This window comes from Neoarius graeffei, chromosome 18 (assembly GCF_027579695.1).
Source record: "Neoarius graeffei isolate fNeoGra1 chromosome 18, fNeoGra1.pri, whole genome shotgun sequence".
In the NCBI taxonomy this organism is placed as follows: domain Eukaryota; kingdom Metazoa; phylum Chordata; class Actinopteri; order Siluriformes; family Ariidae; genus Neoarius; species Neoarius graeffei.
This window is the reverse complement of record NC_083586.1, coordinates 26,338,138-26,350,283: the sequence shown is the minus strand read 5'-3', so window position 1 is coordinate 26,350,283 and position 12,146 is coordinate 26,338,138. Positions and strand designations below refer to the sequence as shown.

Below are 12,146 nucleotides of genomic sequence, written 5' to 3'. Positions count from 1 at the left end.
TTTGTCTCTATGTGTCAGCCCTGTGATGATATGGCGACTTGTCCAGGTTGTATCCCGCCTCTTGCCCATCGTCAGCTGGGATAGGATCCAGCTTGCCTGCGACCTTGCACAGGATAAGTGGCTACAGGTAGTGGATGGATGGATGTTTACAATTCATGTTTAGAATTACAATTAATATCCAGAATTTATGCATACCATTTACTCTTAAAAAAAATCAGTTTTCTTAAAAAAAATAAGTGCATCTGAAAAAGCTTGTTCTCCTCTGTCCAGTTACCGCCCACAAATATCCATAAATGGTCAATGCAAATGACCTCATATATATTTAAATATTGGGTGTCCCATTAATTTTTGAGTGAGATAGTGTTGACAAATAATGGACAGAAAAGCAAAAATAAATAAATAAATAAATAAAAAAGTTGGGAATGTTGGTGAAGACATTTAGAAAGTTGTGTCAGAAACTGAGACAAGAAGACACAATTACCTCTTGGTAAATATTTTTTTTTCTTTAAAAATCCGATAAATAAAAATAAAAGCAATAAAAGGGATGATTAAAAAAACATATAACATTGCACTGGTCTCAGCTATTCAAAAGTGAAGCATGACTTCTCATGCAGTGTCAAAGAGTAAAGATTATGCTCATCTGGTGGGCAGATATGTGCATTGGTTAATCGAGTTATAGCTAGGAGAGATGAGGAAGGGGGAACCCATTTCGCTGTACAGCACATGCCGTCACAATCCAGCAAACATTTTTGTTCTGGTTTGGGTAGCATTCTCCCACCTGTGGCATGTAGAAAATGCCATCGCCCTTCACACAGACCAATGGTGTCTTCCTCCACTGTGCTATGTGGGTTTGGGAATAAAAATGACTTGTTCTTTTACATAATTGAATTGCTTTCAACTGATGAATTCTGACTAGGCACCCTTATATAATAATATACTGCTTATTTCATGTTTACCTGCTATACCTCAAGTGCCCTTGACTGTTTTTTTTTTGCTGTATATATATATATATATATATATATATATATATATATATATATATATATATATATAAATAAATGAGTGTTTAGTCTGTGTCTAGCTCTTATCTAGAGTGTTTATACTGTTTGTATTGTTTATTTAGTCTATGTCTAGATCTTATCTAGAGTGTTTATACTGTTTGTATTGTTTATTTAGTCTATGTCTAGATCTTATCTAGAGTGTTTATACTGTTTGTTTATTTTCAAGTATTTCATTTTTTATTTATTGCATTGCCTGTTTGCCCCTATGTCTTATTGTTTATTTAGTCTATGTCTAGTTCTTATCTAGTGTGTTTATACTGTTTATTTCAATTATTCTTATTTCAATTATTCTATTTTTATTTATTGCATTGCCTGTTTGCACCGTGGGTCAGAGAGGACTGAAATTTCATCTGTGCTGTATGTCGAGCATGTATAGCATATTTGACAATAAAATTGACTTGACTTGATTTATAGCACGGTGAGGGCGATCATTTGCTCCGAATTGTGATTTCTGAATCTGGACATTGCTGCAAATTGTGTGATGATACTGGCCTCTTTATTTTCTCATTTTAAGAATAATAAACAACAAAAGAAGAAGAAGACCTTTAATTCATCACACACTTGTGAAATTCCTCTCTGCATTTAACCCATCTGAAGCAGTGAACACACACATGCACACACACACACGTGAGCAATGAGCACACACACGTACCCAGAGCAGTGGGCAGCCATGCTAACAGTGCCCGGGGAGCAGTTGGGAGTTAGGTGTCTCACCCAAGGGCACCTCAGCCCAAGGCCGTCCCATATTAACCTAACCGCATGTCTTTGGACTGTGGGGGAAACCAGAGCACCCGAAGGAAACCCACGCAGACACGGGGAGAACATGCAAACTCCATACAGAAAGGCCCTCGCCAGTTGCTGGGCTCGAATCCAGAACCTTCTTGCTGTGAGGCGACCGTGCTAACCACTTACACAACCGTGCCGCCCTGGTAGATGCAGTATCAAAAAAAAAAAAGGCATAAAACCTTTCATTTCACCTAATCTCATGAAGCTGTACACACACACACAAAACATACAGTTGTGGTCTGAAGTTTACATACAGTGACACTTGGATATTGCAATATTTGGGCTTTCAGTAATTTCTCTGAACTGTTCTTTTTCTGTGGCAGAATGATTGTACAGCATACAGCTTTAATAAAAAAAAAACACTAGAATGTGGTGCACAAGTTTTAATTTTCTTTGAGTTTTCTGAAATCAACACAGGGTCAAAATCATACATACAGGGTAAAAAATATACATTCAGTACACCTAATATTTGGGTAAAATGTCTCTTTGCAAGATTCACCTTGACCAAACATTTTTGTTTACCATGAACAAGCTTCTGGCAGAATTCTGGTTGGATATTTCATGACTCTTCATGGTAGAATTGGTAGAGTTCAATTAAATTAAATTTTTTCTTGGCATGGACTCGACTTATAAGCACAGTCCATATATTTTCAATAGGGTTGAAGTCAGGACTTGTTTTAAGCTCAATGTTAGCCAGCTCTATCCTCCACAACCAGCTCTGATGCATGTTTGGGTTCACTGTCCTGTTGTAACTCCCAAGTTGTGTTCACGTTTCTGATGGTTTATGCTGAAAAATTCTGAAGTAGTCCTCCTTCTTCATTATTCCATCCACTTTGTGCAATGAACCAGTTTCACTGGCAACAAAACAGCCCCAGAGCATGATGATCCTACCACCACCACCACTTGGTACAGTGTCCCTCTGTACATGGTGGTCATTGTGGCCAAACAACTCAATTTTTGTCTCATCTGACCATACAACTATCCTCCAGAAGGCTTTTTCTTTGTCTGTGTGGTCAGCTTCAAACTTTAGCTAAGCTTGAAGGTGTCAATTTTGGAGCAGGGGGATATTTCTTGGATAGCAGCCTCTTAGTCCATGGCGATCTGAACTGTAGACAGTAATCCATCAGCTTCCAGTTCATGGCAGGGCTGTGCCATGGTGGTTCCCAGGTTGTTCCTTACCATCCAAACCAATTTCCTTTCAGCTGAAGGTGACAGTTTGGGTTTTCTTGAAGCAAAGTGGCTTGGCAAAGTGACAACACCTCACAATAACTTGGATACAGTTGTTTGAACTGATCTTGGAATTTGCAGTTGTTTAGAAATGGCTCCAAGAGTTATTCCAGAGTTGTGTATATCTGCAATCCTCTTTCTTAGATCTGCACTGAGCTCCTTGGACTTTCCCATTTTACTGTGTGTTGGTCAATCCAATGAGTGCTGTAAACAAACCCTTTTTATGAAGGCACAGAGAAGCTACCAGCTGTAGTCAATCATGATCACTAACAGGAAATTAAGAGACCTTGGCCTTGGCAAGATACAAGGCATTTTGGAAGTTTCAGCACCTCTGAATTAATAATCTAAGTGAGTGTATGTAATTTTTTGACCCTGTATGTATAATTCTGACTCTGTGTTGATTTCAGAAAACACAAAGGAAATTAAAACTTGTGCACCAAATTCTAGTGGGTTTTGTTTTTAAAGTAAAGATGTACAGTGGTGCTTGAAAGTTTGTGAACCCTTTAAAATTTTCTATATTTCTGCATAAATATAACCTAAAACATCATCAGATTTTCACACAAGTCCTAAAAGTAGATAAAGAGAACCTAATTAAACAAATTAGAGCAAAATATTATACTTGGTCATTTATCTATTGAGGAAAATGATCAAATATTACATATCTGTGAGTGGCAAAAGTATGTGACTCCCTTGTGCAGCAATAACTGCAAATAAACGTTTCCGGTAACTGTTGATCAGTCCTGCACACCGGCTTGGAGGAGTTTTAGCCCATTCCTCCATATAGTACAGCTTCAACTCTGGGATGTTGGTGGGTTTCCTCACATGAACTGCTCACTTCAGGTCCTTCCACAACATTTCCATTGGATTAAGGTCAGGACTTTGACTTGGCCATTCCAAAACATTAACTTTATTCTTCTTTAACCATTCTTTGGCAGAACGACTTGTGTGCTTAGGGTTGTTGTCTTGCTGCATGACCCACCTTCTCTTGAGATTCAGTTTATGGACAGATGTCCTGACATTTTCCTTTAGAATTCGCTGGTATAATTCAGAATTCATTGTTCCATCAATGATGGCAAGCCATCCTGGCTCAGATGCAGCAAAACAGGCCCAAACCATGATACTACCACCACTATGTTTCACAGATGAGATAAGGCTCTTATGCTGGAATGCAGTGTTTTCATTTCTCCAAACTTAATGCTTCTCATTTAAACCAAAAAGTTCTATTTTGGTCTCATCCAGCCACAAAACATTTTTCCAATAGCCTTCTGGCTTGTCCACGTGATCTTTAGCAAACTGCAGATGAGCAGCAGTGTTCGTTTTGGAGAGCAGTGGCTTTCTCCTTGCAACCCTGCCATGCACACCATTGTTGTTCAGTGCTCTCCTGATGATGGACTCATGAACATTAACATTAGCCAATGTGAGAGAGGCCTTCAGTTGCTTAGAAGTTACCCTGGGGTCCTTTGTGACCTCACTGACTTTTACACGCCTTGCTCTTGGAGTGATCTTTGTTGGTCAACCACTCCTGGGGAGGGTAACAATGGTCTTGAATTTCCTCCATTTGTACACAGTCTGTCTGACTGTGGATTGGTGGAGTCCAAACTCTTTAGAGATGGTTTTGTAACCTTTTCCAGCCTGATGAGCATCAACAACGCTTTTTCTTAGGTCCTCAGAAATCTTCTTTGTTCGTGCCATGATACACTTCCACAAACATGTGTTGTGAAGATCAGACTTTGATAGATCCCTGTTCTTTAAATAAAACAGGGTGCCCACTCACACTTGATTGTCATCCCATTGATTGAAAACACCTGACTCTAATTTCACCTTCAAATTAACTGCTAATCCTAGAGGTTCACATACTTTTGCCACTCACAGATATGTAATATTGGATAATTTTCCTCAATAAATAAATGACCAAGTATAATATTTTTGTCTCATTTGTTTAACTGGGTTCTCTTTATCTACTTTTCGGACTTGTGTGAAAATCTGACAATGTTTAAGGTCATATTTATGCAGAAATATAGAAAATTCTAACGGGTTCACAAACTTTCAAGCACCACTGTGCGCTGTCCATTCTGCCACAGAAAAGGAACAGTTCAAAGAAATTACTGAAAGCCCAAATATTGCCATGACATTCATATCCAAGATGACATTCATGTCACTTGATGTAAACTTCTGACCCCAACTGTATATAATTTGACTGCAATTCAAGCTGGCTGAACTCCGCAGCACGAAGACAGTATAGTGCTGTACAAACTGCTTACTTACTTGCCATTGATCTCGTAAGTTGTGCATTGTGGCTCCATCCTCTAGAAGACATTCCTTGTATGTAGCATCTTGTAAGACATTTGCTGTAGTTTCTGCTTCAGTTAGCCAGTTACAAAACATCTCCAGGTCTATGTAAAAGTGTTGCACTTGCTGCAGTCTGGCCTCTAGGTCTGCCTCTGTATCCCCTGCACTAAAATTGGTGAAGTGTTAAGGCTTGACATACAAAGACTCTTGCATAATTTACATACAGACTAAACTACCAGCTTTTTTTAAAAAGCATTTTCATTCATTTTCAACTACAGTCATCATCTATTTTTTTATTATGGAAACAATCTTAAGTTGATTTCATGCTACTTTCATACAGTTCTTTAAACTGATTTAATCTCTCAAGCAAATTCCCTAAAAATCAGGGTTTTTAAAAAAAAAAAAAAACCCTCAAATATGGTTGATGGATTGAAAAAAGCTCACGGCAGTGTTAGGCAAATGACCATTCCATGTCAAACTACGTAGAGAGAAGCTTACCCACAGATTTTCCTTGATGTGATACCATGCACACACTGAAATCTAATTTAGAGAAATCTTCATAAGATAAAGGTTTTCTTTTGTCTTGAATGGGTAGAAATGAGCTTACACAAATGTAATACCTACCCTGCAGGGTGTATTTCCACCTTACGGTCAGTGGTTTCAAAATAGGCTCTAGATTCACCAAAACCCTGACCAAGATAAAGCGGTTATTGAAGATGAATTGATGACTATATCTTGCTCAGGAAAGCTCATTGTGATACTTTCAAATGGATGTTTGTCCCACTGGAAACCAGCACGGAAAAGTGTGCATACAAAGAACTGACATGAGCCAATCAGACTGCAACTGACAAGATCTTGAAGCTTACAGCCATTAAAGGGTATAAAATGCATCAGCTGCTCTGTGGCCAGTGGGTGGAGCACTTGAGGCTGAGACTAACAGTCTATGAACAAACTCTCCATAGGTTTATTCAAATTTAGTGGAAAATGTATTTATAAATAACAAAAATAAAACATTTATGTTTTACTAGAGAGTACACTGATTGGATGACATTTCCATATCGTCTTGTTTCATACCATGTAATATAACTTGTATCTGGTAACATCAGCACTGCTGATCACTCCCTAAGGGGTAACGTTTCATGGATCCTACCTGCCCGTTTTACAGAACTGAATTCAAAAGCATCTAATTAGATTTCAGTCAACAGTTAGAACTCAAATACACAGATGTGCTGTACCTAAAGAAAAACTGAGATTTGTTACAATTTAGGAATGGAATATTTGAAATAGGATTATGCTCGGAGGGGAAGATTTAAAAATCCTTGCTTTTGCATTGCCATGTTACTCTGCAAAGTTATTCTGAACTTTCTCCAATGATGAAATGTGCCTATCCTAATGGGAGTGTTCTCTTCCAGTGTGATAATGCTTCCATGCATAGGGCACAAGCGGTCAGTAAATGGTTTGATGGAAAAAAAAATATTTTATATATATATATATATATGCAAATCATATACTATGGCCTTTGCAGCCAGCATATCTCAACTCATAACTTGAACACCTACAGTTGTGGTCAGAAGTTTACATACAGTGACATGAATGTGATCTTAGATATGAATGTCATGCCAATATTTGGGCTTTCAGGAATTTCTGTGAACTGTTCTTTTTCTGTGGCAGAATGATTGTACACCATACATCTTTACTTAAAAAAAACACTAGAATTTGGTGCTCAAGTTTTCATTTTCTTTGCATTTTTGTTTACCATGAACAAGCTTCTGGCAGAATTCTGGTTGGATATTTCATGACTCTTCATGGTAGAATTGGTAGAGTTCAATTAAATTTATTTTTTTCTTGGCATGGACTCGACTTATAAGCACAGTCCATATATTTTCAATAGGGTTGAAGTCAGGACTTGTTTTAAGCTCAATGTTAGCCTGCTTTATCCTCCACAACCAGCTCTGACATGTGTTTGAGTTCATTGTCCTGTTATAACTGCCAAGTCGTGTTCAAGTTTCGGATGGTTTATGCTGAAGAATTCTGAAGTAGTCCTCCCTCTTCATTATTCCATCCACTTTGTGCAATGAACCAGTTCCACTGGCAGCAAAACAGCCCCAGAGCATGATGATCCTACCACCACCACCAGCTGGTACAGTGTCCCTCTGTACATGGTGGTCATTGTGGCCAAACAACTCAATCTTTGTTTCATCTGACCATACAGCTATCCTCCAGAAGGCTGTTTCTTTGTCCTTGTGGTCAGCTTCAAACTTTAGTTAAGGTCGAAGGTGTCAATTTTGGAGCAGGGAGTTATTTCTTGGATAGCAGCCTCTTAGTCCATGGTGATCTGAACTGTAGACAGTGATCCATCAGCTTCCAGTTCATGGCAGGGCTGTGCCATGGTGGTTCCCAGGTTGTTCCTTACCATCCAAACCAATTTCCTTTCAGCTGAAGGTGACAGTTTGGGTTTTCTTGAAGCAAAGGGGCTTGGCAAAGTGACTACACCTCACAATAACTTGGATACAGTTGTTTGAACTGATCTTGGAATTTGCAGTTGTTTAGAAATGGCTCCAAGAGTTATTCCAGAGTTGTGTATATCTGCAATCCTCTTTCTTAGATCTGCACTGAGCTCCTTGGACTTTCCCATTTTACTGTGTGTTGGTCAATCCAATGAGTGCTGTAAACAAACCCTTTTCATGAAGGCACAGAGAAGCTACCAGCTGTAGTCAATCATGATCACTAACAGGAAATTAAGAGACCTTGGCCTTGGCAAGATACAAGGCATTTTGGAAGTTTCAGCACCTCTGAATTAATAATCTAAGTGAGTGTATGTAATTTTTTGACCCTGTATGTATAATTCTGACCCTGTGTTGATTTCAGAAAACACAAAGGAAATTAAAACTTGTGCACCAAATTCTAGTGGGTTTTTTTTTTAAAGTAAAGATGTACAGTGGTGCTTGAAAGTTTGTGAACCCTTTAAAATTTTCTATATTTCTGCATAAATATAACCTAAAACATCATCAGATTTTCACACAAGTCCTAAAAGTAGATAAAGAGAACCTAATTAAACAAATTAGAGCAAAATATTATACTTGGTCATTTATTTATTGAGGAAAATGATCAAATATTACATATCTGCGAGTGGCAAAAGTATGTGACTCCCTTGTGCAGCAATAACTGCAACTAAACATTTCTGGTAACTGTTGATCAGTCCTGCACACCGGCTTGGAGGAATTTTAGCCCATTCCTCCATATAGTACAGCTTCAACTCTGGGATGTTGGTGGGTTTCCTCACATGAACTGCTCGCTTCAGGTCCTTCCACAACATTTCGATTGGATTAAGGTCAGGACTTTGACTTGGCCATTCCAAAACATTAACTTTATTCTTCTTTAACCATTCTTTGGCAGAACGACTTGTGTGCTTAGGGTTGTTGTCTTGCTGCATGACCCACCTTCTCTTGAGATTCAGTTTATGGACAGATGTCCTGACATTTTCCTTTAGAATTCATTAAATTCTAGTGTTTTTTTTTAATTAAAGCTGTATGCTGTACATTCTGCCACAGAAAAAAAGAATAGTTCAAAGAAATTACTGAATGCCCAAATATTGGCATGACATTCATATCCAAGATGACATTCATGTCACTGTATGTAAACTTCTGACCACAACTGTAGGTTCTCTATGCATATCCATAAAACACCAATTGATTTATGATATCTTTATTTTAAAAGAAAAGAAAAAAGATCCAGTACAGTTCCAGAGACTGGTAGAGTCTATGCCAAGGTGCACTGAAGTAGAGAATATTCCCACTCCTGTGGGAATTCTGACAAACCCTACCCATTCCAGTGAAAACTCTTGCAGACACGTTATTATTTTTGTTTGTAGCTATCCATGATATTTTGTAATGAACTTAAATGGTTCGGTTTCCCATAATATGAACAAATTAGTGATTTAAACCATAAATGACCCTGACCAGAATAAAATATTTGCTGAAGGTGAATAAATAAACATGGTAAACATGTCATGCACTGTGTGAGAAACCTGCCACACTCGATGCACTCCAATGTTAAAGAATGTGGCCCTTCCCTGTCTCTTCACATCTGACTGCCCACATGAAAATAAATACTGCCCATGCCTATGACTTTTTTGTTTGCTTACTGTGAGATCTAGGCTTGTGCAATATAATATCCATAGTTTTAATATACAATATCATATATATTATTATATATAACCCCAAAATAAGAGCTGGTCCAACCAGTTCACTTCATAAGGCACATAATTAGTTGATTAAGATCCACCTGTGTGCAATCAAAGTGTCACATGATCTGTCACATGATGTCTGTATAAATCAACCTGTTCTGGAAGGACCCTGACTCTGCAACACTACTAAGCAAGCAACATGAGAACCAAGGAGCCTCCAAACAGGCCAGAGACAAAGTTGTGGAGAAGTATAGATCAGGGTTGGGTTATAAAAAAATATTCCAAACTTTGAATATCCCAGGGAGCACCATTAAATCCATTATAGCAAAATGGAAAGAATATGGCACCACTACAAACCTGACAAGAGAAGGCCACCCACCAAAACTCATAGACCGGGCAAGGAGGACATTAATCAGAGATGCAACAAAGACACCAAAGATAACACTGAAGGAGCTGCAAAGATCCACAGTGGAGATGGGAGTATCTGTCCATAGGACTATTTTAATCCGTACACTCCACAAAATGGGGCTTTACGGAAGAGTGGCCAGAAAAAAAGTCATTGCTTAAGAAAACACATTTGGAGTTTGCCCAACAGCATGTGGCAGACTCCCCAAACACATGGAAGAAGATTCTCTGGTCAAATGAGACTAAAATTGAACTTTTTGGCCATCATGGGAAATACCATGTGTGGTGCAAAGCCAACATCCTGGGAACACCATTCCTACAGTGAAGCACGGTGGTGGTAGCATCATGCTATGGGGATATTTTTCAACTGCAGGGACAGGAAAGCTGGTCAGGACTGAAGGAAAGATGGATGGCTCTAAATACAGGGCAATTCTGGAGGAAAACCTATTTGAGTCAGCCAGTGGTTTGAGACTGGGACAAAGGTTCACATTCCAGCAGGACAATGACCCTAAACATACTGCTAAAGCTACACTGGAGTGGTTTAAAGGGAAACATTAAAATGTCTTGGAATGGCCTCATCAAAGCCCAGACCTCAATCCAATTGAGAATCTGTGGCATAACTTGAAGATTGCTGTACACCAACGCAGCCCATCTAATTAAAGGAGTTGGAGCAGTTTTGCCTTGAGGAATGGGCAAAAATCCCAGTGGCTAGATGTGCAAAGACACTTGGGGGCGGGGGAATACCTATACACACTCCAGATTTCTGTTTTTTCATCTTAATTATTGTTTGTGTCACAATAAAACAACAATTTGCACCTTTAAAGTGGTCGGCATCTTGTGTAAATCAAATGGCGCTAACCCCCCAAAAATCCATTTTAATTCCAGCTTGTAATGCGACAAAACAGGACAAACACAAAGGGGGATGAATACTTTTGCAAGACACTGTAAATGAGATAAATCTGATTCACTCTGGATAAGTGCAGCTGCCAAATGCCAAAAATGTAAATGTGATTTGAGTTGATAGGGATGCCTCCACTGCCAAAAGGTCAGCTTAGGATACCTCTGCCAGATGGATGCACCCACTGTGTATGCCTCAAATACCCTCAAAATATACCATGACCATGTTTAGATAAAAGCCAAAGTGTAATCTGTTCATCCGGTGGTGAAAAATCCTACATTAAATGAATTTATTTTGAGATATTGCACTCAGAAGAATTTCCTATCGATGGGATGACACATGGACTGCCGGACTGAAGGCAATATCATACAGCTCGGAAATGGGCCTTGAGTTCCTGAACATGAGTAACATCATTGAATAACAAACTGAAAGGAAGCTACTGAAGAAAAACTAATTTCAGACATTTGACCTTGCTGTGAACATGACCCTATTTGGATCAATTCCAAAATTTAAAGAATTCATCTGCTGTTTAAAACAATAATGCTATATAATTTCTACAAAGATTCAACCACTCGTTCCTGAGATGAGATGCTCTCAGAGGGATGTTTGGCTATAACCACTGATTCTTTGAAGGGTGGCAATAATTCTGTAGGGCACTGTACAGTATGGCGTAGAACTTGTTACACTGGTCATTCTGCCATCCATCAATTCACTTATTGTATTTTACTGTTTTATCACAGGAAACATAAAGTATATTGCATCTTTATATAATAAATTATATTTTCTTCAATTTTATCGGCACATACTTATGATAAATAGAAACAGAAAATTAATTCAAAATTAAGAACTCACCATTTTTTGATATTGTACCAAGTAACATTCATATTCTCCGTCATCTGTTTAATCTTGCTTGTGTCATCGTCTGCATAAAGGACCAGTAGCTTGTTTGCCAGTTCGTTAGTCCTGTCCAATTCTGCTTGCCACAGCTGTATATCTTTAATAATTTTCTGCAAACATCACATCGACAATAAGTCAGAAAGTGAAATTGACTCATTTACATTTACTCTGGCATGTTTTCCTTACATCATATTACAGATTAAAGACTGACAGAATACAACACATTTGATGTGTGCGCTACATCTCATCTCATCTCATCATCTCTAGCTGCTTTATCCTGTTCTACAGGGTCGCAGGCAAGCTGGAGCCTATCCCAGCTGACTATGGGCGAAAGGCGGGGTACACCCTGGACAAGTCGCCAGGTCATCACAGGGCTGACACATAGACACAGACAACC

The 12,146-nt window shown here is 38.6% G+C and overlaps 1 protein-coding gene across 2 annotated transcripts in view; it reads right to left on the bottom strand.

Moving 5' to 3' along the window:
• Positions 1-12,146, bottom strand: part of dmd (dystrophin) — a 509,910-nt gene that overhangs the window by 253,118 nt on the left and 244,646 nt on the right. For both annotated transcript variants that reach the window (XM_060898614.1, XM_060898611.1), the window contains 2 exons: positions 11,705-11,859; positions 5,340-5,529 (listed from right to left, as the gene is read on the bottom strand). In XM_060898614.1, the coding sequence (XP_060754597.1) occupies positions 5,340-5,529; positions 11,705-11,859 (345 nt within the window). The remainder of the gene's footprint in view (positions 1-5,339; positions 5,530-11,704; positions 11,860-12,146) is intronic.